The 23,072-nt window shown below is 41.3% G+C and overlaps 3 protein-coding genes across 17 annotated transcripts in view; 2 read left to right on the top strand and 1 right to left on the bottom strand.

Moving 5' to 3' along the window:
• The window catches only part of FILIP1L (filamin A interacting protein 1 like), a 197,196-nt gene extending 182,644 nt beyond the window's left edge, over window positions 1–14,552 (top strand). For 8 of the 10 annotated variants that reach the window (XM_040649444.2, XM_040649446.2, XM_025143870.3 and 5 more), the window contains 2 exons: window positions 10,768–10,952; window positions 12,197–14,552. In XM_040649444.2, the coding sequence (XP_040505378.1) occupies window positions 10,768–10,952; window positions 12,197–12,287 (276 nt within the window). In that variant the 3' untranslated portion in view covers window positions 12,288–14,552. The remainder of the gene's footprint in view (window positions 1–10,767; window positions 10,953–12,196) is intronic. The other 2 variants (XM_003640468.6, XM_040649450.2) reach the window with 1 other exon arrangement.
• Window positions 1–16,246, bottom strand: part of CMSS1 (cms1 ribosomal small subunit homolog (yeast)) — a 226,694-nt gene extending 210,448 nt beyond the window's left edge. Inside the window, exon 1 of one of the 2 annotated variants that reach the window (XM_040698023.2) lies at window positions 16,045–16,246. In XM_040698023.2, the coding sequence (XP_040553957.2) occupies window positions 16,045–16,231 (187 nt within the window). In that variant the 5' untranslated portion in view covers window positions 16,232–16,246. The remainder of the gene's footprint in view (window positions 1–16,044) is intronic. The other variant, XM_046939881.1, reaches the window with a different exon arrangement.
• Window positions 13,475–23,072, top strand: part of TBC1D23 (TBC1 domain family member 23) — a 33,912-nt gene continuing 24,314 nt past the window's right edge. For 4 of the 5 annotated variants that reach the window (NM_001397128.1, NM_001397129.1, NM_001397130.1 and 1 more), the window contains exons 1-3: window positions 16,256–16,318; window positions 21,567–21,678; window positions 21,899–22,004. In NM_001397128.1, the coding sequence (NP_001384057.1) occupies window positions 16,284–16,318; window positions 21,567–21,678; window positions 21,899–22,004 (253 nt within the window). In that variant the 5' untranslated portion in view covers window positions 16,256–16,283. Of the gene's footprint in view, window positions 14,672–16,255; window positions 16,319–21,566; window positions 21,679–21,898; window positions 22,005–23,072 lie in introns of those variants that run through there. The other variant, XM_040698077.2, reaches the window with a different exon arrangement.

Raw genomic sequence — 23,072 nt, forward strand, 5'->3', positions numbered from 1 at the left:
AAGATATTTCAGTAATGGATATGGTATTAGCGCCTAAGAAGAGGTCAGAAACTTAAACAGTGCTGCCTCAGTTTACACGTGGGCCAAACAGCAAATTGTTGCCTCCCAGAAAATATTGCAAGTAATAGATCAGCTTCATACTGAATGTGAATCAAGCCAAAAGATCTGAAATTCACTTTCAGATCACAGATCACAAAAGCTGTCTTGAAAAAAAATGTGAATTTAGAAAGGCAGCTTCTTATTCTAAAGAAGTAATTCCTATTCCAAAGAAGCCTAAGTAACTTACGTTTAGGGGGTGGAAGGATTGAAATTAAAATAAAATCTCCTTATTGACAAGGAAGTTTGCATGTAAGGACAAAGTTCCTATTCATTTCTTCACTAAACCCGTATCATTATTTTGCTTACATTATCTGGAGTTTAAAGAAGAAAAACATATCTGCAGTATAATTCATTTAGCAGCTAATTCAGCAAAGGACTTTGGCACACACTTTAACATAACAAAGGGACTTTTATTGGACAGGAACCCAAATGGTTACAGCTGTAGGTAATAGCTGATATTTGAAGGAATAGCTTCTACTGAAAAGCAAAACCCACCACCCATACACACTTCTACTAGGTAAAATCAGCAGTAGGAAGAAAAATTATTAAGTTACAGATTTTGTGATTGGAAGTCAATGTAGCAAATGTACTTTGAAATCCTTTGATGATCTTTGAGGTCCCTTCCAACCTAAGCCATTCTGTGACTCTATGATGCTATAGCTGAGCAGTGGAAAATTTAAGGTCAAAATGTAGGATGGAATAAGTCTAGCTTAATGTCATGAATAGCTTCAAGAACTGCTGTATCAGGCGATCAGGCTTCATAAGAGGTCCTTCACACTAGATTTGTTTCAGTTTATCATAGCTGACTCGAAAGTGGGATCTGATTAAGGTCTGGGTCAGAAGAAATGAATGGTCTCATCCTGCAAAGCAGACTGCAGGTTGGCTCCCACCAACTTCAGCAGAAGTTACCGATCGAGACAGTAGCTAGCACTCAGGCAAGTCAAGATGATAACTTGATTTTTATAATAAATGTACCATAACTGTGCCAATTATATAAACAAGTAACTTTCTTACATTCAGCTTACACATTATTAACTGCGAGGCTCATCCAAAATTAAAAAGCAGAAGCAGTCCATTCAGAATGCATTCTCTGCACGTCTAGAATTTGGAATACTGCATGTTCTGTTGATTGATACCCAAGATCTCTGCAGGGGCATGTTATAAGCATGGTACTGAGTAACTGTGCCTGAAGTGCACACTTGACAGCATACTAATGGATGTCAGATTCTCTACAAATTAAAGGATAAACAACTGTCCTTCAGAAACACTAGCATTTTCTTCAATCAGACTTTAAAACCTTGTGGAAAAAATATTTCACTTTATAGCCGTGTTCCAAATGTACAGAAATGTGTTGATTATTAACTACCTGGTCATCTATTACAATGCCTTTGAAAGACAACACAAAACAGGACATAATAGCAACAAGCATGCTTAGACCTTTGGACAGTTCCCAAGCTATTATGAATAGGGACATCACAGTCTAAGGCTAAGTTTTCAATACAAACCCTAAGCCAAAGTTCACAACAGTTGAGTTTAATCATTAAACAAGGACAGTACTTCTGCTCCTGTCTCAGTATGTCTACTGGTGGTGGTTTACCAGTAACTGTCCAATTGTCCAGTAATTGTCCAATTAACAAAACACAAAGAAGTTGTCACTCAGTACCATTAATTCTCAAATAAGATGTACCAATATTATACGTAAATGAACTTGCTACATTTCCTAAAAAACATGCCTTGATTAAGGGACACTTATATCCCCCCATTAATTAAATAATCTACATATAGACCTCAACTGACTTTACATGGGAATTTTTGTCATAGATTTTCAACACGTGAAAAATACAATTATTATTTTGCCTAATTATTTTATTTGCAAAATGAAACCTGTCCGTCCCATTCAAATTCCCAACATCTGTTTCAAAATATATAGCAGAGAAGAACGTTTGCTTGGATGTACTTGCTGAGAGCAGAAGCTTACACAGCTGTCTGAATAAAAATAAGCTAGCTCTATTTTCATCAGAAAAGATGAAGAGAAAAAAAAAAAGATGAAGAGAAAGCATAGCTTAGAGACTGAAATTGCAAGTGTTTACAAATTTACTTCAAGTTGTTCAGATCAGCACTCCGTATCTCAGATGATTTCTTTTTACTGAAGGGGAATATTCACCTACTTGCTTAGCAGGCAAAGAGAAAACAGAGCAAGGGAAAAATTAAATGACCTTTTAAGCACTTTGAACAAAAACACCAAGCATAATTGTATTACATTTCAACCAAGCAGTTTTTCCAGGACTCAGATGCACTCCAAGCGGTAAGTACTGCTGTTTTAATACTGGAAGATGAGACACTTTAGTTTTCAGTATTTGCCCAAAAGCCTAAAATTTGACAGGTACTTACAACGGTGATATAAATAAATATGAATGGGAAATACAGTCGCAAAGAAAAAACCCAAACCACTAAGTAGGATATATCTGAGGGATTAAGCCATGAAATGGAGCGTAAGAACAGTTTTCAGCAGATCATAGCATTAACCCATCCCTTTTCCAAACCAGCATGCATACATCTCCTCTCAGATCTACAAATCTGCTCTCTGCACTGGATGTCATGTTAAGTCCTCAGAAATAGAAAGGAAAAATTAAATGATAAAGGAAATGGCAGAAGTTATCAGCCCGCTTTCCCTTTTCAGTTTTAGTTCTGTAAGCAAGCAAAGGAACACAAGCAAAGGCAGCGCCAACATTTCAGTCCTCAGCATTTCTGAGTCGTTATGTTTATGCAATAAAATATTTCCTTTGAAATATTTCTAATTTCTCGTCACAAAAGGGAGGACAGATGAGGGAAGGGAGGGAAAAAGAAAAAAGAAGAGACTAAGAGCCAATAATGGTACTGAGAGCAGAGTGCCCATCCATCAACTGAAGGTATCTCAGGTTTAGGAAAAGAATCCCTCTCTTGAGTTGCTAATTCATGAATATAATTGACAAAAAAATACAGGACTAGCCAGATAATCTTCTTGATTCAAAGCACAGTAGATAACATCAACATGGTTGATGGGGACCAAAGGAAGGCTGTAAGAAGAAAAAAAGATCTCTATGTATGGATCTCATAAAGGCTTAAAAAACCACACTTCCCACACTAAAGAAAAAAGAATATAAAGCAGAATTATGAAGTATTACTTTCTGATTAAGGCTGAATGGATTCTGCAGGGTTAGGTGATAGAAATTGAGTACCCATTTTCCCTGGGACTTTGTCCCTAGGAACAGCTACTGAGACAGGCAAAACACTAACTGGCAACTGCCTAATCTCCAGACTTAAGTGAAGACTACCCAACATTATGTTAACAAGAAACAGAAGAGGAAAAAGATCTTATGGTTCAGGCGCAGCATGAGTGGGTGCATAAAGACATTTCAAAATTAGCACCAAGCAATCTAAGGGGGAAACTGCTCAAGAAAAAGGCTTTCCTTAAAAGTTTAAAATGAATGAAGTGTTTCCACAAACCTGAAGCCAGTGGCCCCCAGATGGGACCAAGTTCTGACAGCCCATCATCAAATGTCCCATCAGTTGTGTGGGCATCCAGAAAGCCTCAACTGTCAAAGCTTCCAATTGCACTTGATTGTCCCCAGATTACTAAGATAAGCAGACTTGGGAAGCACATTTTGAGTGCAGCAGGGTAAGCCTGTTTCAGTCAGGGACTCTCCGTTCCACAGGCACTGGCCTGACATACCAGGGTCTTCATACAAGGATAGGCAAGAGCAGCAACTTCCCCTCTTATCTCTACTACAGGGTACTGTCCATTCAGTTATGCTGACATTACTGCTCATGAAGTAGCACTGTAAATCAGATCAAGAAACTAATCTGGATTCAAACAAACAAACAGAAGGGTTAATTTCATAGCACAGCTCAAACAAGCAGCTATGTCAGCAAAACTGCTGGGACAAGCAATGAAAGACGAGCCCTCTTTATAATGAAATTGCTGCCAAAGCCTGGTCTTATCTCCTTAGATACCACCACGATTGACTGTAGAGATGCAATCTAGCACATAAATACATCACAAAGCACTCCAAATGTACAACCACCATTCAGCAGTCCTACTAACAGCCTTCTGGGGTGCTAAGAAATGACTCTCACTTTACAGCTGAGAGGAGAAAAAAATAGGGGAGAAGTTAACTGACTTGTGTACAAGCATAGGAAAGCAGCTCCAGTCATGACTAAAATCCAGAATTTCTCATCTTTGACTGTCTCAAACTGAAGCCTTTATAGGTGGTGTTTTATCCCACAGAAACATCAACAAATGGGGACAAATGTAGAGTTTTTTGTACAAGTGTAATATATAGAGAGAAAGATTTGTGATTAGACATACTAATCATATAATTAAATGCATATTCATCATAACCAATGTAATTAGCATATAATATAAAATAATTATATAATTAAATATATGCATCTGTTTGAAATATATAGCTAGTTTAATTATATAATTACACATATATTCACTGCATCGTAAAATATATGTCTGTATGTAAAAATGGGACTCTCATTAACATTATCCATTAAACGTGACCCTCACAGAGGAAAGCAGCCTTCTCCCAGACAGAAGAAAGGCCCTGATGTTATAAAAGCACAGGGTTCTTTTTCCTCCTCCATGCAGAGTATCCTCGGACACAACCTCGTTACCTCTGTAAACTGCTTCAACATATATAATAACTTATATGAGAAAAGATTCAGAGCTTTTGAGCTGACGATTTTAATACTGAGAATGCTTTCCTGTTAAAAAGTGTCTGTAGGTATGAGTTCAGTTCTACACACCTTTGAGAGGTGGGTATTTATAAACGTACAAACACATCCCTCCCTAGATGCCCACCACCCATACGGAATGAGACTCAATGTCAAGACTTCTACTCCACGAATGGCAGCAGTGATTTAAACAGAGAGAATTCCTGATCTCCTAAGTATTTGTAAAACGATGTATTGTAGAACTATACTGACTTTTAAGTACCAGCAGAAACACTGAAGTGTCGGGACTGCCCTCCCCTGGACAGAATTAATATTGCATGGTGCCCCATAGCCCAAAAAGGATGCACAGTTTCTTCTTGGGGATGGTCAGTGCCCTAATAGGGCACCTGAGAGCCCTTCTCAGTTCAAGAGGCATTCCATCTCAGGAAAGGGCAGGCTGCGCTGCCCTGTGGGCCCACGTCAGTCCTTCCCCTAGGAGAAAGGACCCTCAACACAGACTCACCTTTCCCTGTGTCTTGTCACCTATTAAAAAACAAGCCTTTAACTACCTTACATTTCAAGGTTATCGCATTTCCCAGTGAAGATGTCCCAAAAGAACAAGGCACATGGCAGAACTTTAGTAACTAGGAATTCAATTCTTGTCCCCAGCTCTGTCCAACACTTTTTCTTTTCTCCACCATCAGAAAGTAGATGTAAGCTTGGTTGATCAGCAAACAACACCCTGGTGGCACACGAGTGCAATTCATCACATATATGGAAGTTATTTCTAATTTTAATATAATTCTCTGTCAAATACTTCGTTTTGCTGAAATCACAGGTACTGTAATAGGCCTACTATCAGCAAAACAGTAGAAATGATAGAAAACTGAGCACAGAAGGGACCTCGGGACATTTTTCTGCCCACCTTCCTATTACACTTTGACCTAAGCCCTTCCAAATGCCGGGCTCCTCCTGTTCTAAAACCCCTGCAATGATAATTTCTCACTTATCCCAGGAATCTGTAACAGGGCTGCAGCTTTCTTGCCACTATAAATCCTGCTAATTTGTAAACTGAATTCCCTGTGCTGAAATTGATATCCAGTTTTTGTTTCCTATCCTCCCACTGGAACTGGAGAACTACTTTCTCAGCAGCAGCCTTTCTTTCTTCACTTCTGTTTTCTCCAGGTTAAACAAACCCAATCACTTTCCTATCTAATAGCTCAAGTACTCCAGCTATACAGATCAGTAATTATTTCCCCGCTGCACAGCTATTTATAATGGTGTATATGTTTCTGAAAATGCAGCGCCCAAAGCCAGACAGTACTCTGGCTGAGGTCTCACCAACATTAATAAGGACTACTGATCCTGCTCCTTCTTACACATCTGAATATCATGCACACAAACCAGTTGCCTAAAAGGAAATACAGAGCAACTGAGAAATTCCCCACCGGATTCCTAGAAGACGGATGCCAGGACATAGTGAAAGAAAAGGAGATATTCCAATGCCCTGTGCAGCTCAAGGGGCCCAACTGAAAATTTCAGCCTAAAACATCTTGCATGGACACCAAAGGGAATATTTAGTTTTGCCACTCAATCTTAACTCATCCTCACTTGCAGACCTGGCTTAGGTTCTGACTGCATTCCGTCATCCAGGAACAAGCTGCAGTCTGGCAAGCAGCACGCTCCTGCACGTGCACACATCTGGGTTTCTGTGTAAGGGCTTTTCAGCCCTGGCCATCCCCTGGGTGCTTCCATTTAAGCTGCATACGATTCTTTCTACTGCTCAAATTTCTTAAGCTTAAAAAAATTAAGGAGTGAAAGAGAACCAGATCTGAAGTTATTTCTCCTAGATAAAGTTCTACAATGACACTAGAAAGATAAGCGAGAAAACCTACAGCAGAAGTGCGATGTGCTCCCTTCTATTCAAACGAATACAGTTCAAACAGAAAGCAAAGCATGCACCTCACTTCCAGAGCAAAATGAGATTAGGACCAAAGGCAGAACTACTTGAGCAGCACGTAAACAGGTGTATTTGCCCTCCCTGACACCCACACACCCACACGCACACCTGCCTTAGCCCCCTCCCCAGAAAACCAGCACTGCATTGTAACAGAACGCCTGACGGCCCATGTCTGTAACCGATAGGCTGCCCCTGTGCCCTTGGGAAAGAATGATGGGTACGTGGAATCTAAATCCTCGTATGTCAGAGCAAACCTTCACGGCCAACTTCCTGAAATTACAAAGGGGCATTTGCACAGTTGCGTGTGAAAATCTTACAGCTGTCGCCTGTGAAGTGTTTGTTCCAACCTCTGAAGTACCCACTGCCATCCACTGTGGGATAACAAACACCTGCAGCCCATACCAGTTCTCAGGGTAATACCCTTTCTCTTGCCTGTTCCTACTTCAGGTGATTGACATCTACAGTAGAAGTCAATTTAAAACTGAAGAATGTAAACAATCTTTATGAAACAGCAGTTTTCTTGTACCTTAGATCATTGCTTTAACTACTTATTTGATACTTTCCGAATCCAACACCTAAAATTAATATAACGATGTTTCTTTTGCAGACAGACACGCTCCGTAACCTGCTCATTTCAAAAGCATGACTAGTTTAATGTCTTTGCTTGATTGTTGTTGTGATTATTTGCCTACAATTACATAAGTGCATTTACAGACACGGAAATAAAGGAAAACCACACAACTGCTAAAATGTCATCCAGGTAGCTCCTGGGAAACACTTAATTTCTAGAAGTGTTCTGAGATCACTGATGGGAATGGAAAAGAAGAGGACAAAAGGCAGTTCAGCCTGGTTTTTTGAAGGATAAACGTCATGTTTCCTCTTCCATCACTTAGAAAGACAGCAAATAGAAGAAGTGTTTTACAAATGAGAACTCCAGGAGCTGTAACTTAACACCAATTACGAGCATGGAGCTGGCAAATTCAGAAAACAAGTGGGTAGCAATGAAGAATTAGGTAGACAGAAAACCATTCCTCTTGATGGAAGAAATGAATTGGTAAAAAGGGTTGAAAGGGTTTGAGGACATTCTTGGTGTGCACACAGACTACCCATAAACAGATAAGAGCTAAATATCAAACTGAAAAGACCACCAATATCTTCATATAACTTTTTAGTCACAAGGTTCTTCCTAAAAAAACACAAGCACGTCACGTCTACTGTACCTGCATGCATGCCTTTAGACCAAGTAGTAGGGAAAGCACTGAAGAGGATTGTTCAAAAATCTTCACTATGCAACTAAATAAGTGAAGTCTTTGGTATGAAGTTGTTTCCAAGTACTTTCCAAACAAATTCCACGCAATGCCACCCCCTCTTTGCAGGTACAATCACAGCAGCTTAAGCACTTCTCTAGTCAACTGCCCCAAAATAGTTTTCTTGCAACTCATAGCAGAGTCATTTTGTCAAGTAGAAAGTTAAAAAAAAAAAGTTTAGTCACTGATCTAGCTATACACATAATAAGAGTCAAAAACTTAAATATCAGCCTAAGTGTTTGACTTAAATTATTCACCCTTTTCACTCTGTACTTTGTATTAGGAATGATGAAGAAACCATATTTTTAAGAGATGAAAGAGGAGGGAGAGAGCTAGTTGGATAGTTTGTTAGATTCCTGCCTGTAACAGAAATCACTGCAATATAGTCAAATACAGTCCAATTGCAGAAGTGCATGTTTAGTTATCCTAACGTAGACACTTAACATTGGTATAATTCATTCGCATGGGAAAAAAAGATTGTGTTTTTTCCCTTTCGTGATAACAATCTGAGTGATAAAATTGAGAATTATTTTTCAAATGCATGTCCTTTTTTAATTCAGCATTTAATTAAAAGTTTCAGTTCAGATATAGTAAAATAATGATGCAACCCAAAACCACAAACTTTGCTGCCACCCAGAGGTAAAATCTTTCAAAGACCACAAAGCAAAGAAAAACACCTCCTTTTATCTTCTTCATTTTCAAGGCCAAACACTTTTCCTTCTCAGCGTATAAATAAAAGCTACAAAATAATACTTCCTAATTTCAAAAATAAAAATATAAAACAAGTCACACAGTTAGACCTAGCATCCATGTATCTCAATGTCAGCAGTGACCAGCAGTAAATGCTTACCAAAAAAAGCTTATGTATCAAGTAAGCAGAGCGACATGTCCAGCTTCTAGCAGTCTACAACTTAAGGCTCTTCTCAGCTGAAACCTGCATCACATCTTTATGTTCAGCAGTCCTTGATGGACTTCATGAATCAATCTAATCTCTCTCCAAAGAAAGTTATGTAATCATTTTACCTGCCTGTGCCAATGTGTTCTTGTTCATTAGCAAGGGAAGACACTTCCTTATCTTTCACCTGTCTTTTGATATCTTCTGTGTATGCCCTCTCAAGTACGCCATTTGAAAGAGCAAATTCCATTGTTCACTATCCATGGACTAGGAATAATGCTAGAATTTTGTGTTGTTTTTTCTCTCTTCAACCTATTCTCTAAATGTAAGTTTCAGTGTACGTTATCACTCTTTACACAGAAGACATTCCATAACCGATCATCCTTGCTATCTTCCTCTGTATTCTTTTATACCCAATTCTGAGCTAGTTCAAACCAATTCTGACTGGTTCAGACCTCAGAATTCTAGTTCCCTATTGAGGTTGGATATCAGGTTGGACGTTAGGAAAAATGTCAGAAAGAGTGGTGAGGCATTGGCATAGGCTGCCCAAGGGAACTGGTGGAGTCACCGTCCCTGGAGGTGTCAAAGAGTCGTGTAGATGTGGCACTGAAGGACACGGTTAGTGGGCATGGTGGGGAAGGGTTGAAGGTTGGACTTAAAGGATCTTAAATGATCTTAAAGGTCTTTTCCAACCTTAATGGGTCTATGAATCTATTTTCCCTTATTCATGATCCACTAAGCAAATGTATGAAGTGCAAACTTTCCCCAAGTTTCTCCATACTGAACAAATACATGCAAAAGTTTAATGTTGACTTTTCCACTACTGCTTTATCCTCCTGAGAAGTCATATCATGTACAGTTGTCTGCAACCAAGTCGTAGGCTCTTAAAATGATGCACCCCAAAAGTATTTATTCCAGGTATACTTTTTTAGATACCAGAAGTTGTTTTTCAAAACTCGTTTTGGTTCAGCTCATTCTCACTCATACTTCATTGGACTAAAGTTTCTATGCTGTTTTCTATTGTCCTCTTTTGAACATTTCCATTCCATATGTTTGGTAGGGACTTCTTCTGCTTGTTCTTTTTTAAATCCTCAGTGAATTTATTTTATGCTGCTGTTTAACTACAAAGGATATGTATAAAAACCTTGTGATGTAAAAATCCTTCATGAAGGCTTAGCGCATGTTTAATCCAAGTTTCTGATCTGGCATCTTTTAAACAATCTCCTTGCCTTTATAGGTCTTTACTTGTCTTTGGTGCTCACTGTGATTATTTTTACTTTTATCTAGTTAATTCTTCTTAATTAAATATAATTGATTCTGGAGAGAGAGTTCTCTCCTACAAATATATTCACTTTGTGTACACTGTGGTCACTTTCAAAGAAGGGGTTTCTCACAGTAAAAATCCGAGCTAAGTCTTTTCTGCTACTCAGGACTCAATCATGTCTTGCTTCTGCTCATGGAAATTCTCTGATTACTCACCCAGAGAAGTCAGAGTTCACAGCCTTTGAATGCCATGCCATCACTTAGCCCAAATGGCTGCTGTCCTATTCAGAGAGCTGACAGAAAAACTATTAATAGGGAGAGAATTTCCAACCATTTGGATTCTTTGGTATTTATCAATCAAGCAGGTGAGTTATATTCAGTGTTACACTCTCATTATCAATGAGGGTAAGGAAACTCAGGCAGACAGTTCTAAGCGAGAGCAACATGTTCAATTATATGAAGTGGAAAAGAACAGTACAGTGCTAAACATATAACCAACCTCTCCTCCTAACATGACCTTTTGTTTGTCTGTTTATTTCAAGATTACTGATGCGTTCCGTCAATCAGTTCCAACTCGGATCCCCAAACCAAAGCCAACAAATGCAACTAAACTACCTGTCAGAATTCCTGCTGGACATCTCAACAAGACACTTCAAGACAGCAGTTCTGGAAAGCTACATATTATAAGGACTGTGTCTAAAACCTGTCTTCACAGTGGAGGGAGAAGGTAAATCATTTTCTATGATCTGCGACATGGGTTTAAGCAATTGAACCTTTATTTCCATTGGGGAGCAGTCTGAAACCATCCGCATGGTCGGCAGGTTAATGGTCACCAACTACAGGACAGCAAGAGAACGTCAGATTTTTAAGAGACACGGGTAACTGTGTGTCTGTAGGTACCAAGGTCTGCTCTCATTTTTCTGGTGTAATTCCAGAATTTGTCACTCACAGTGGAGAAACAAATGAGATACAAATCAGTTTTGACACATTCCACAAACAACAACACCAATGTTGTCTCAACAGATTTATGCAATAAACTGCATGAAACGGGGTTGAACGAGGGAATGTTTCGTTTTCAGTCAGTCTAGTAAACAAGTGTTTCAATCTTGGTGTTTTATGTTAGCTAGCAAAGACAAAATGAAGAGAGGGATGGAAAAAAATGACTCTTCTGTAATGCTTAGAGCTTCCAGAAGTTTCAAGTTCTTGCTGTGCCAAACATCACTTTAGAAACGTAACCTGAAGACAAACAATTCTCTTGTCAGTGAGTTGATTCGCCCCACTTGCATTTATGCAGATGTTACCGTTAGAAAACAGTTGCAAAATTGAGATTGACATTGCTTGTATTAGTTATCTTAACTGTCATCCTTTTATTTGGACTACAGTATTTAGATTTCAGTTCACTTAAACAGCATGCATTGGAACTGATCAAAATTTGTGTCAAGTATAACAATATTTGTGACTTTAAGAAGTGTTATTTCAGTCCTCTGCAATTCTGCCCCTCCCTTTCAATTGCCCACTATCATGGAAAATGGAGAGTTGCAGTCGTATCTTCTAGTGAAGTTTTTTTTTTTAACCAAATCAATTCTTTGCACAAGTAGTTCTTGCTCACCCATGGGAGAATTTGCCATTTTCCTGTTTGGTTTTTTTTCCTTAAAGTACATCCTCTTTTAAACACTTAAAAATCACTCAAATTTCCTTCCAGCCAAGACAAACAAAAGAAATCAAACGCTAGAAGAGGCTCCACATTTGTTCTTAGTTTTTAGTTATCTGCAAAGTAGCAATTGCTGTTCTAACAAGAAGATTCATGACTGTTTTACTGTAGAAAGATAAAACTAACAAGATACTATTAATGCAAGTAACTCTCCCGCAGGAATTCCATAACACCAACTAACCCGAGTTACTGTTTTAGAATATAAAACTTCATTTGTTTCCCTGGTATTAATGTCTCCCTCATTCTTCTTCCCCTAACAGAGTGCATTCCAACAGTCTAAATGGCTCAACTGATAATTTGTGGGAAAGCTCCTTTCACATAGGTCTTTCTTTAAGAACTGCCAAATCCTAATTCCTAAATAAAGCAAAAGCTGGTGGTGATCGCAACATCACAGCCAGAATTGGGACCGTTTTGCTGAAGCAAAGAGAGATTTTGATGCGTTCGGTTACCCAATTTGTTTCCCTTTTATTTCACAGCTAAATGTTTAACTTAGCCACTGAGCCAGTACAACACATTAGCACTCCTGCGGGACTATTTTTGCAAACCCACAACAGAAACCTATGCCTCCCTCAACAGCCTCACAAGAAATTCTCTATGGGTAGTTAAAAAAGTGAAGGCTTCAAAAGATCGGCCTACCAAAACCTTATTTCAGCATGTGCCTTACAAGACACATTTTGGCAAAGAACTGAAATCAAGAAAAGACTCTTCTACACTAAAAAGAGAAGCTCTCCAAGTTAATTCACTAAATCTACAGTTAACAATAAAATTCTGAAGCTACACGTGACATTTGCTGTGGTCCAAATAAAGCTCACAGAAGCACCCCGTGATATGTTCTGCAAGATGTGGAACAAGCGTGTGTGATGCAAAGTGAAATGATTTCCAAAAAGCAGCTGTCAGCCTGGCACCCTCATCAGATGGACGTGAAAAGGAGCATCAGCACAATAACAGCTTTCATCAGAAGGGACAGCAGCTGAAGGATGAGCCAAAGGAAAGAGAGAAGTCTCTCCATACACAGGTCTGCTCACCAACAGATCCCAACTCTGTCATGCAAGAGAACTCTCAATAGAGCTACAATGAACAGTCCACTTCTCACCAGCTGCAAAGCCCACATAACAAACTGATGCTATCTGGCACCCTTTATTACCAGCCTACTAACAGAAAATAAAAACATATGGGCAAAAAAAATGAATTCCCACAACAACATCCTTTGCTTTAGAGCACACAAACGACCCCACAAGTGCTGTCATCATCATCCACAGTACAATATTATACTTCATACCTGTTTTTACTGCTGGCGTAAAAGAGTTTCCCTGTCTTTTGCTCTGACTCGGGATGACACAATTCGTTTCAACTTATAAGGGACGTGATCCACACAGCTTTTTCCTTAAGAATGTAAAAGAACTGACAAGGACAGATACTACAGTCTTACGGGATAAAGGAAGACAAGGAAAGCACAGAGAATGAAAGGCAAGGAGTGGTAACAGAAAAAGAGGTAACTGGAAGAATTTCTGGAAAACAGAAGCCTGTCCCCCTCCCTCAGCCTGCCTGGAGATGCAGCACACCCATAGCAGGCAAGAGAGACATTGTAATCTGTCTGAAGTTCTCTTTCTGCTCATGGAGAGAAAAGGAAACTGCTGGCATCTTGCACCAGCACTAAACAAACTCCTCAGTATTCCTTAATCTCTCCTTCTAGCTCTGAGTACAACACAAAAATGGTATTCAGTACTGCACATAGTTGTGGCATAGACTGGTAAAATGGAAAGAAGGAAGCCCTGAAGTTATATGACTCGGGACATGTGTAACACTAAGCAAAACTAAGAAATAGCCAAACATCCCCAACCACCCTCTCTCTTCACATCTCTGACAGCAAAAAGTATGCTGAAGAAGTTACTGGGCAAAGATACTTTAGTTTGTGTCACGTGGCAAGGTAAATAGATGGCTAATCCCTTCATGCAAACATTCATGTCCCAAAAGTGAGAGTAACTACCTTCAACTGTTAACACAGACTCTAAACTAATGGTTCCTAATGATGTGGTCAAAATCAGATTAGGAATTACTCATACATCCATCTATTAGGACATGTGTTCCGTACTTTCATCCCCTTTGAGAGAGTCCGAACACTTTTCATACACCACTTCTTAGAAGTAGTGTCTTCCGAGTACAAGTTGCTAAAATGGAAGACACTTAGGAGGGCTGAGATATTAGGATGACTATTTCATTGGTCAGTTTTTATTCTAGGGTTAGTTGTAAGGGACTTGGCACAAAGTAGGTATTTAAAGAGTATATTTTATTTTCTTCCTGCTTTCTACCCATCATTGTGGCAGAGATGCTTTTCAAAATAGGTCAGCGATTAAAGTTGGATAGTTTTTTTTAAACAAACTATGTGTTTCACAGAAATAAACATCAAACCTGTCGAAAGCTCCAGTGGGAAATTATATTCTTGTATTTTTGCTTACAGCGCACATTGTAAACTCTGACTCCTTATTTCTTGCCACTTGATCTTAAAGCACTTTAGTGTCCACAAGATGTGGTACAAATTAACAATTGATTTTACATCTGCTGTACGTGAGGAGCAGCAACACACAATAAAAATGTATGGACCTTCTTCCTACTTAACTGATTGTGTCAACATAATAGAACAGCAGGTTCCGCATAAAGAACCTGTCAACAAGTTTGCAAAGGTGGAATCCGGAGATCAGAACGCATATGCGGCGCGCACAACATTCACCTGCAATGTAAGTAGTAAAACATTCATATAGTACTTTTGGAGTTCACTACATGTAGGTTTTTTTTTAGCACAGGGCTGGATTAGACACCTTAGCAACCTTACAATCACAAAAATCCGGAGGAGTTGTGTGTAACTGAGAGTTGGGATTCTCAGCTCAAAGTCAGACGATTTATCCATCATACCAAAAATGTATCATCCAAGTGAATAAACATTTTCCTGAAATGTACTGAGTTTCTAAAGGAAAGCTGCCAATATGAAATAAAAAGCAGTTTACCAGCCACCATAAAGGTAACCTCGAGTTGGCAGGCTGAGCACAGAGGCTTAAGGGGTCCTAAATACCTTATGAAGAGCATTGGCCATGGGAATAGGAAGTGCTAGTAGAACACCCATGAGACTGAGAATTAAAATGAAATGTTCAGCAGCCTCATTAAGGCTTGTGACCCCCTCCTTACAATATGTATGTACAATTTTTCTCAATAGATTCTCCCAGTGCCTTTTCAAAGGAATCCGTCTGGCACAGCTGCCCAGAGAAGCTGTGGTGCCCCATCCCTGGAGGCCAGGCTGGATGAGGCCCTGGGCAGCCTGAGCTGGTGGGGGGCAGCCCTACCCACAGCACGGGTTGGAACTACTGATACTTCAGGTCCCTTCCAACCCAAACCACTCTGTAATTCTACCGTAAGACACCGGGTATAAGAGCCAGATATCATCATCACTGGGAAGAGAGACAAATGACCTGCTCAAAGAGCAGCGGCTGGGAAGGAGAAGCCATTCAGCTCCCGTCCTTTCACAGCCCATCACCACCCGCTGAGCACACAGGTGGTGCACTCACGTACCACACGGGTACTTCTCCCTCCAAAGGCTCTTCTTTGGGTTTAGGATCCCCAAGGCCTTACAGAACCATTAATGCGCTCAAGATAACGGTCATCAGCCCGCATTAAGCGACATCCTTTCACCAAGGCCCCGAGCTGCAGGAATTCAAGGGGCGTCTGGACACGGCACTGAGACGCAGGGCTCGGATTTGGGGTGCTCCTTCGTAGGGCCACGAGGTGGACTCGGTGATCCCTGTGAGTCCCTCCCAGCTCGGGATACTCTGCGGTTCTAAGATCAGCTAAGCCCAGTTCGGAACGCAGCAGTTTATAAGGCTATGTACCCTCAGGGGCAGCCGCCCTCCGAGCTCAGAGCGTGCTGCCTTCCCCCCTCCCCCCCTTCCCTCCCCTCTGCTTTTAAACTCTCGTAAAGCGTGTTTCTGGCGGGTGGCGAGAGAAAGAGGAAAATGTGAAGCGGGACGTGAAAAGCTGGGAGCGGGAGGGGGCAAGAGGGAACGGGGAAGCCGGCGGACAGGGGAAGGAGGGCTCAGAGCCCGCTCCGAGCGCGGCATACCTGAGCCGCTGCCTTCCCCCGCCGCCGCCTCCCACCACGGCTCGTCCAGCGCGTCCCCCATGCTGCCAGCGCCACGCGGGTCCGCCTTCTTCCCTGCCAGGCTTCCGCGCTTGGCGGCCGGCGCCCTCACTTTGCGACAGCTCCGTAGACGCGCGGGCAGAGAGGCGTCGCAAAGGAACAACAACATACCAACTCCCCGACCGTGCTTTACGGCCGAGCAGGGCGGCACGTCAACAGCTATGGCGGAAGGGGACGGGGCGCCGCCGAGCAGCTGGTGAGTTGGGTGCCGCTGCGCGCCCGCCTGCTCCCTTCCCTCCCGCTCCTCCCCGGAGCGGGGCCGGGGAGCAGAGGGGGAGGCGGTGGCGAGGGAGAAAGAGATCGCCCCGTGCTCGCCGTCCTCTCGGTGCCGCCCTCCCGCCGGGTCCGTAGGCCCCAGAGCGGGGCGAGCGCAGCGCATCCCATCCCAGCCCTTGGCGGGTGCCGGAGGGGGAAGCGCTGCCCTCAGAGCGGCGCGGCCGGGCCGGAGGGAAGGGGAAGGGTGCTGCCCCAGAGCTGGGCCGTGGCTTTGGGGCGGGCCGGGAGCCTGTGGGAGCGGGCACTTTGTAGCTTTGCTGGCTTTCCTTGCAAACCTGTCAAGCGCAGGTAACAACCGTAGGTGCTGGGCTGTTTCTAGAATAGCTCTTCTCCTCTGCCTCCCCCAGCGCTGCTATTACTTCTAATGCTTTTTACATTGAATCCCTAGTGAGCCAGTTAGAGACTGTTTCTGGTGTGTGTGTAGCGTCACTTCAATGCTAACCGTGCTGATGGGCTCTCAGTGTCGGACACATCTATTCACTTAAGATTTCTGAGGCTGAATTTAATCGGGTTTAAACACTGAAGTTGTTTTCACTGCCCCCACGCTTCTATGCCTCCATATCTTCCCTTTATTGTTCTCTTTGCACTTCTGCATTGCATGGAGTGCTGTGCTATTGCCTTGCTCTTTGTCCCCTCCACATAGGCACTTTGCAAACAGTGCGTTGCGGAGCTGCTCCTTACCGTCGTTCCCAATCGGGATGGTTTTGCTTCTGTGCTTCAATGTGGAGGATTCAAAGTTTGATGCTCACTGTGCCCAGGCTTCTTTGTGCTTTGTTGTCTCTCTATGAAAACAACCAGAGCTCTGACAAGCATGCAGATGTAGCTGGGGTCTGTTCTTTGTCTGCATTGGTTCTGCAGATACAGCTCTTGGGGATGAAACAACCCAGTGTCACTTAGTAGCAAAGGGGAATGAAACTGAGTTTCTTTTTTGTTTGCTTGTTTAGGTTTCTGTTACAACTTCAGTGTTTATGAAGTGTTTTTACAGGTACAGTGTCCAGTACCATTATTTCTAAACAGTCCTGTCCATTTGTATATTTAGTTACAAAGCTAGGAATGGAGTCATTGACTGTTCAGTCTTGATGCTTTGGAATATAACCTTGGACATAGAATAAGAGCCTTCACAGTGCTGAAGACTACATATAGTGCTGTGCGCTAACGTTTCACATTTAAAAAGAAAGCAAATAAAGCATAAAATGATGCACACGTACATCTGAACTCTGGGACCAAAAAGGTCTGTTTCCTCGTCCTATATTCAGTTCCTTAGAGGAATTCAAAGGCAAATGTAATTCTATCTCCAGAGACTGTGACAACATTCAAGGCCAGGCTGGATCTGGGCAGCCTGCTCTGGTGTTTGGTGACCCTGCACATAGCAGGGGGGTTGAAACTACATGGTCATTGTGGTCCTTTTCAACCCAGGCCATTCTGTGATTCATTCTATGAATGGACAGTCTTCTTTACTTTCGATTTAATATGGCTCTTTTTGAGGCTTTTCCAGTGGTCAGGAGGATCATAAACTAAATTCAGAAACCATGGCAACTAAGTTATCTAAAGTATATTTCTGGGGAAATCGGTAGCCTTTATGTGGATGGTTTCCTGTGTTGGGAAGGTAAAAGATGGCTATAAAAATATGTTTATATTAGCCATTGACATGGGAAATGTTCGTAGGCATTTGTCACTTCCCCAGTTTTCTTTTAAGTAAACCATGTGTGTAATTAGAATGTGTTATAAAACTGTAGGCTGTTGTGAGCTTCTTCAAAGTAAAGCCATTTGCTTAAAATGCAGTTTAGCTCTTCCTTTCTTGTTACAAAAATTTATTAGGAGAATAAAATAATCCAGTCTGGCACCAACATTGATACCCGCAGTCTGTCCTAGCAGTTGTGATGGCACCATTGCTTTACGTGTGCCTATGATTCTCTTTTCATGCATTCCCAATAACTGTAGCATCAAAACTGGATGTGTTTGATGTTCTAGGACACAGTGGCTTTCATGGAATCATTACGGTTGGAAAAGACCACTAAGATCTAGTCCAGCAGTTAACACATTGCTACCAATATTGCCCTCAGTGCCACAATCTACACAGTTCTTGAACGCCACCAGGGATGGTGACTCCACCACCTCCCTGGGCAGCCCATTCCAGCACCTTAATACTCTTTCAGAGAAGAAATTTTTCTTGCTATCCAACCTGAATCTCCCTTTGTCCAACTTAAGGCCATTCCCTCTAGTCCTATTGCTGTTACCTGGGAGAAGAGGCCAACACCCATCTTGCCACAGCCTCCCTTCAGGGAGTTGTAGGGAGTGATAAGGTCACCCCTGAACCTCCTCTTCTGCAGAGTGAGCAATCCCAGCTCCCTCAGCTGCTCCTCATAAGACTTGTGCTCCAGACCCCTCACCAGCTCAGCTGCCCTTCTCTGGACATGCTCCAGGGCCTCGATATCTTCCTTGTATTGAGGAGCCCAAAACTGAACACGGTACTTGAAGTGTGGCCTCACCAGTGCCCAATACAGAGGGCAGATCACCTCTCTACTCCTGCTGGCTGCGTTATTTCCGATACCAGCCGGGATGCCGCTGTCCTTCCTGGCATCTGGGCACACTGCTGGCTCCATTCTACCAGCTGTCAACTTAACACCCCCAGCTCTCACATCTCAAGTGCCTGGATTAAAAAAAAATAGTAGAAAAAAAGCATATTCCTGAAGACCATTGGCCTCTGGCTTGAATTTCAGAGATCCTTCATAGTATGGAAATTTACTCCAGAAACACTAATAGCATTACTGTGATTTATAACATTTAGTGCCACATGCCTTGTGGGAATTAACCTTTCAGGTCATGGCTTATGTATAGAATGGGATTGCGCACATCTTAATCAAAGCTTTGGATGGCTTCTTGAAATAGACTGCAGCCATGGTAGAACAGAAAGCCACGATCAGTGCTGCATTCTTTCCAGAGTAACTAGTAAGCTTTTGGCCGTGTGAACAGAGAACTTCCTAGCTGATATTCACACAGAAATGACAAGGATCCAGATTGCTAGCAGTTTGCTGGAGCATTTATAGTACAACACTGAGTGAGATCAGCTAAAACACAGCCGAGGGACACGTGATAGACTATCAAAACCACTTTCACAGTACTTAACCAGTTAGCTTGAATACAGTACTTATTAGGAAAAATCTCTTAACCTTTGAGAAGTCCTCTTTGGCAGCCTCTGAACAGACTTGGCAATTGTCACCTTCACTGGGCGTGCACAGAAATGTGCGGTACAGATGAGAGCATCTGTCTCTCTTCAGCTTATGTCTGATGTTGGCTTTTACTGGTGTTAGATCACCCCTCAGTTCATCCACTTCTGCAGGGCGCCATGTCTTTTGTGGACATGTCCTGGAGATCCATGATTTGTATTCAGGATGAACCCATTTGATGGTTTAATTTTTCCAGCATCGCTTGTTACACTGTATACAGTTAGACAGCAGGAAGGGAGTTTACCCCTCAGTCTTCTATCAGGAAGTGGATATTTTCCCATGCAGTCTGTAGATCTCTGAGCTTTGGGTTTTCTGAATACTGAAATACAAGGAAATTATTGTTAACTGTGCTTTAAATTAGCAAAGGTACCCACAGACTGCTAGCTGTGCCCCACTGTATGCTGGAAATACAAAGCAATGCCAAAAAGTGCTGGAAAAGAAACTGTCTGATGCATTGCGAGGAAAGCATTTACTCTCCAACCTTATAAATTCTTTGAGATGTCTTAAGTGATGCTAGCTGCCTGTGATATATATGCTTACACTTGCATGGGATTGAGGTTTTAATCAGTTTGTCAAGATCAGTGGTACTGATGGAATTTTGGTCTCCTGAAAGTGTAACACACAAAGTCAAGAAGATTTGTAGCAAGGAATTTCGGCTAGCTGGGGATACACGCAAACTAAAGGAGTAGACCAAACTCAAAAGCTCACACTCTTTTCCACAGCTGTTTGGAATTGCTTGCATAACACATAACATCTGGGGTAGTGGAGAGTGGTGCTGATAACACCTTAATGTCTGTTATGCCACGTGTATAAGTACGTGTGTTGTTACAAGGAATGAATCCTTATACCTCACTATCTGTCCTGAATAAACAGTCATATTCTGTGTTTTGCTCTGGCTATAAACCTCCTGGGTGTGTGTTTGGTTAGTCAGGTGGGTGGCACAGAGTCATTCTTAAGGCATGTGTCAGAGCTCCTAGAGAACAGCGAAGAGGACGCAGGGAGGGAGAAGCTTTGCCTATGGGACCCATATATCTTTGCCATTGCTATTTTTCCAGTGAACCAGATCTTTTGTCACTGCTCTGCTCCATGATCCTGCAATTCCTCAAATCATCAGCTGTGGTTGTCTCATTACCGACAGCATGGGACCACTGAAACAGTCTGCAGAAGCTATCGCGTTGTCAAGTAGTCATTTCTGAATGTGCACTCCCTTTTCTACGAATGCATAATAACTTCTGTTGTCTTACTATGGCAAAGTATCACTCCTGTTCAATTCTCTTGTGAATCTGTCTGTTTTTCTACTTTCTACGCTATTATTAATATTTGTGTTTGTTTTATTTCAATCTAATGCACACATCCACAGTTACAGTACTGGAACCTTGTAGTTAAGTAAACCTGAGTTTAACTAAAAGGTCCTTCCCCACTTCAGGGAAAGATAGAGTTAAGAACTAAATGTTCTAAATCTTCGAAATAAGTTTTCCATTTTCTACATCATTCATCATTTACCTGTAAGAACTCTGCCATCTAATTTAGGTTTAGCATTTGCTTTGAATGTGGTGTATGTATGTGGGTGAAAATTTGCTGTCTCTCTTGACTTGTAAACTAATGCTGTGTTTACATTTCTATGACACATTTTCCAGCGTTGTCACTTCATAGAAACAAAACAAAACTGATCTTAACTTATTTTTTCTCTCATGTGAGTAGAATAGAATGAAAAGTTGAACAAACAGCCTTAAAAATAAAGGAGTGAATAGAGAGAATTTTGCCTTTTTGTCATCGTTGTTTCAGTAACTGGGAAGGTGTCTTATGCCTTTACATATGTGTGGCTTTTTGCTTGATAGTAGCCTCCTGGCTGTAAAAACTTAAAAGTACTGCATTGTTCTATGGTTTTTGTTTTGTTTCTAATTATTTTTTTAATAAACACATTACATATTGTTATTGTAGGGAAAAAGATCTCGCAGAAGCTCTAGAAGAAGGAGGCTGTGATCTTGAAACTGTGAGAAACATCATTCAAGGAAGGCAATTGCCTGCTGATCTGAGGGCCAAAGTTTGGAAGGTAAATACAATCTTAAAAAGCAGGAAATACCTGAGGAGGTTGTGTGTGATTAGAGGTGAATGATTTAATTATCAGGCATCTTCACAAATGAGCCAACTTGTTTACGTGTACTGGAATTTTAATATGCATGTATGCTGATTCACGCTTAGGATGGTTTTTAGTGAGTTCAGTTTTTGAGGACACTAAAATGTTGGGAATTTTTTTGTATTCTTCTTTCCAGATTGCACTTAATGTTGTGGGAAAGGGGGACAGCCTCGCATCCTGGGATGGCTGTTTAGATCTACCAGAACAGAGTATTATTCATAAGGATTGCCAAGAGCTAATTGGTAAGTTCAGTTGCATTTAGATCACCTATGTGAAAACTGCTCTCAGTTATCTTAGGGCTTTGTTATTTGAATTAAATAACCTAAATGATGTTTACATTTTGGAGGAAGCTTTGAGAAGGACGAGAAGCAATGCTCAAACTCTGAGATGGTGGATGTCATGGAATTTTAAAGTAATGACTCGTAAGTGATAACATGTGGACACAGTCCAATAGGCTGAACACTCCAGGAGGTTAAAAAAGAAAAGAAGAAAAGAAAAAGTATCTTTTCTCCAAGTTCTACCTTCTAAACTTTCTATGGTGTCCATCAAGTTTTTAATTGTCTAATTGTCAGTATTTAAGCTGAAAAGCTGCCATAGCACAAAAGTGCATGTAACCTCTAAGAGAAGAAACATATGAAGCATCTTGCGGTTAATAAGCTGTTTTTTTCAGTAAGAGTTATTTTCTTAATTGTTTTTTTCAGGAGAAATGAAAGGTTGCATTTCTGAAAGTAGGGCACTGTCCTGGCACTAGAAGCAGTATTCCAGCATGCCTGTAAGGAGCTGCTGCAGGATCTGATTGGCAGCTCATTACAGAAATGGCCAGCTCCCTGTTGAAACGCTGCAGCAGTGGTAGCATCAGTGGTCTGATTATGGAGTCAGTGCTGACTGATCAGTAAGGATACTTCTTCCCATGGCATCAATAAGAGAATCTTCCATTTTGTTTCCTGGCACATTTTAATTTCCTTTTACAGAACTGAAAATTAAGGCAGAGAACGGAGCTGTTCCATGTATGCATACATACCACTTCTAAAATAGTTGTTCTAAAATACATTTTCCAGCTTGAAAATGTAGTAGAACTTATTTTCCTTCCATGCCTGTCCTATAAAGGAAAGGAGAGAAAGGAATTTGACTCCTGTCAAATCACACATCCCTCAGAAAGACAACAACACATCACAATTATTATTCATATCATATAAAATTAATCACTTCACTCTCTAAATGCCATTATTTCTCCTTTCTTCTCTCTTTATTCCCAGATTTTCTAATATATAACAATATTAAACTGATCAATAAACGTAGAATCAGATCAG

Source organism: Gallus gallus, chromosome 1, assembly GCF_016699485.2.
Source record: "Gallus gallus isolate bGalGal1 chromosome 1, bGalGal1.mat.broiler.GRCg7b, whole genome shotgun sequence".
NCBI lineage: Eukaryota > Metazoa > Chordata > Aves > Galliformes > Phasianidae > Gallus > Gallus gallus.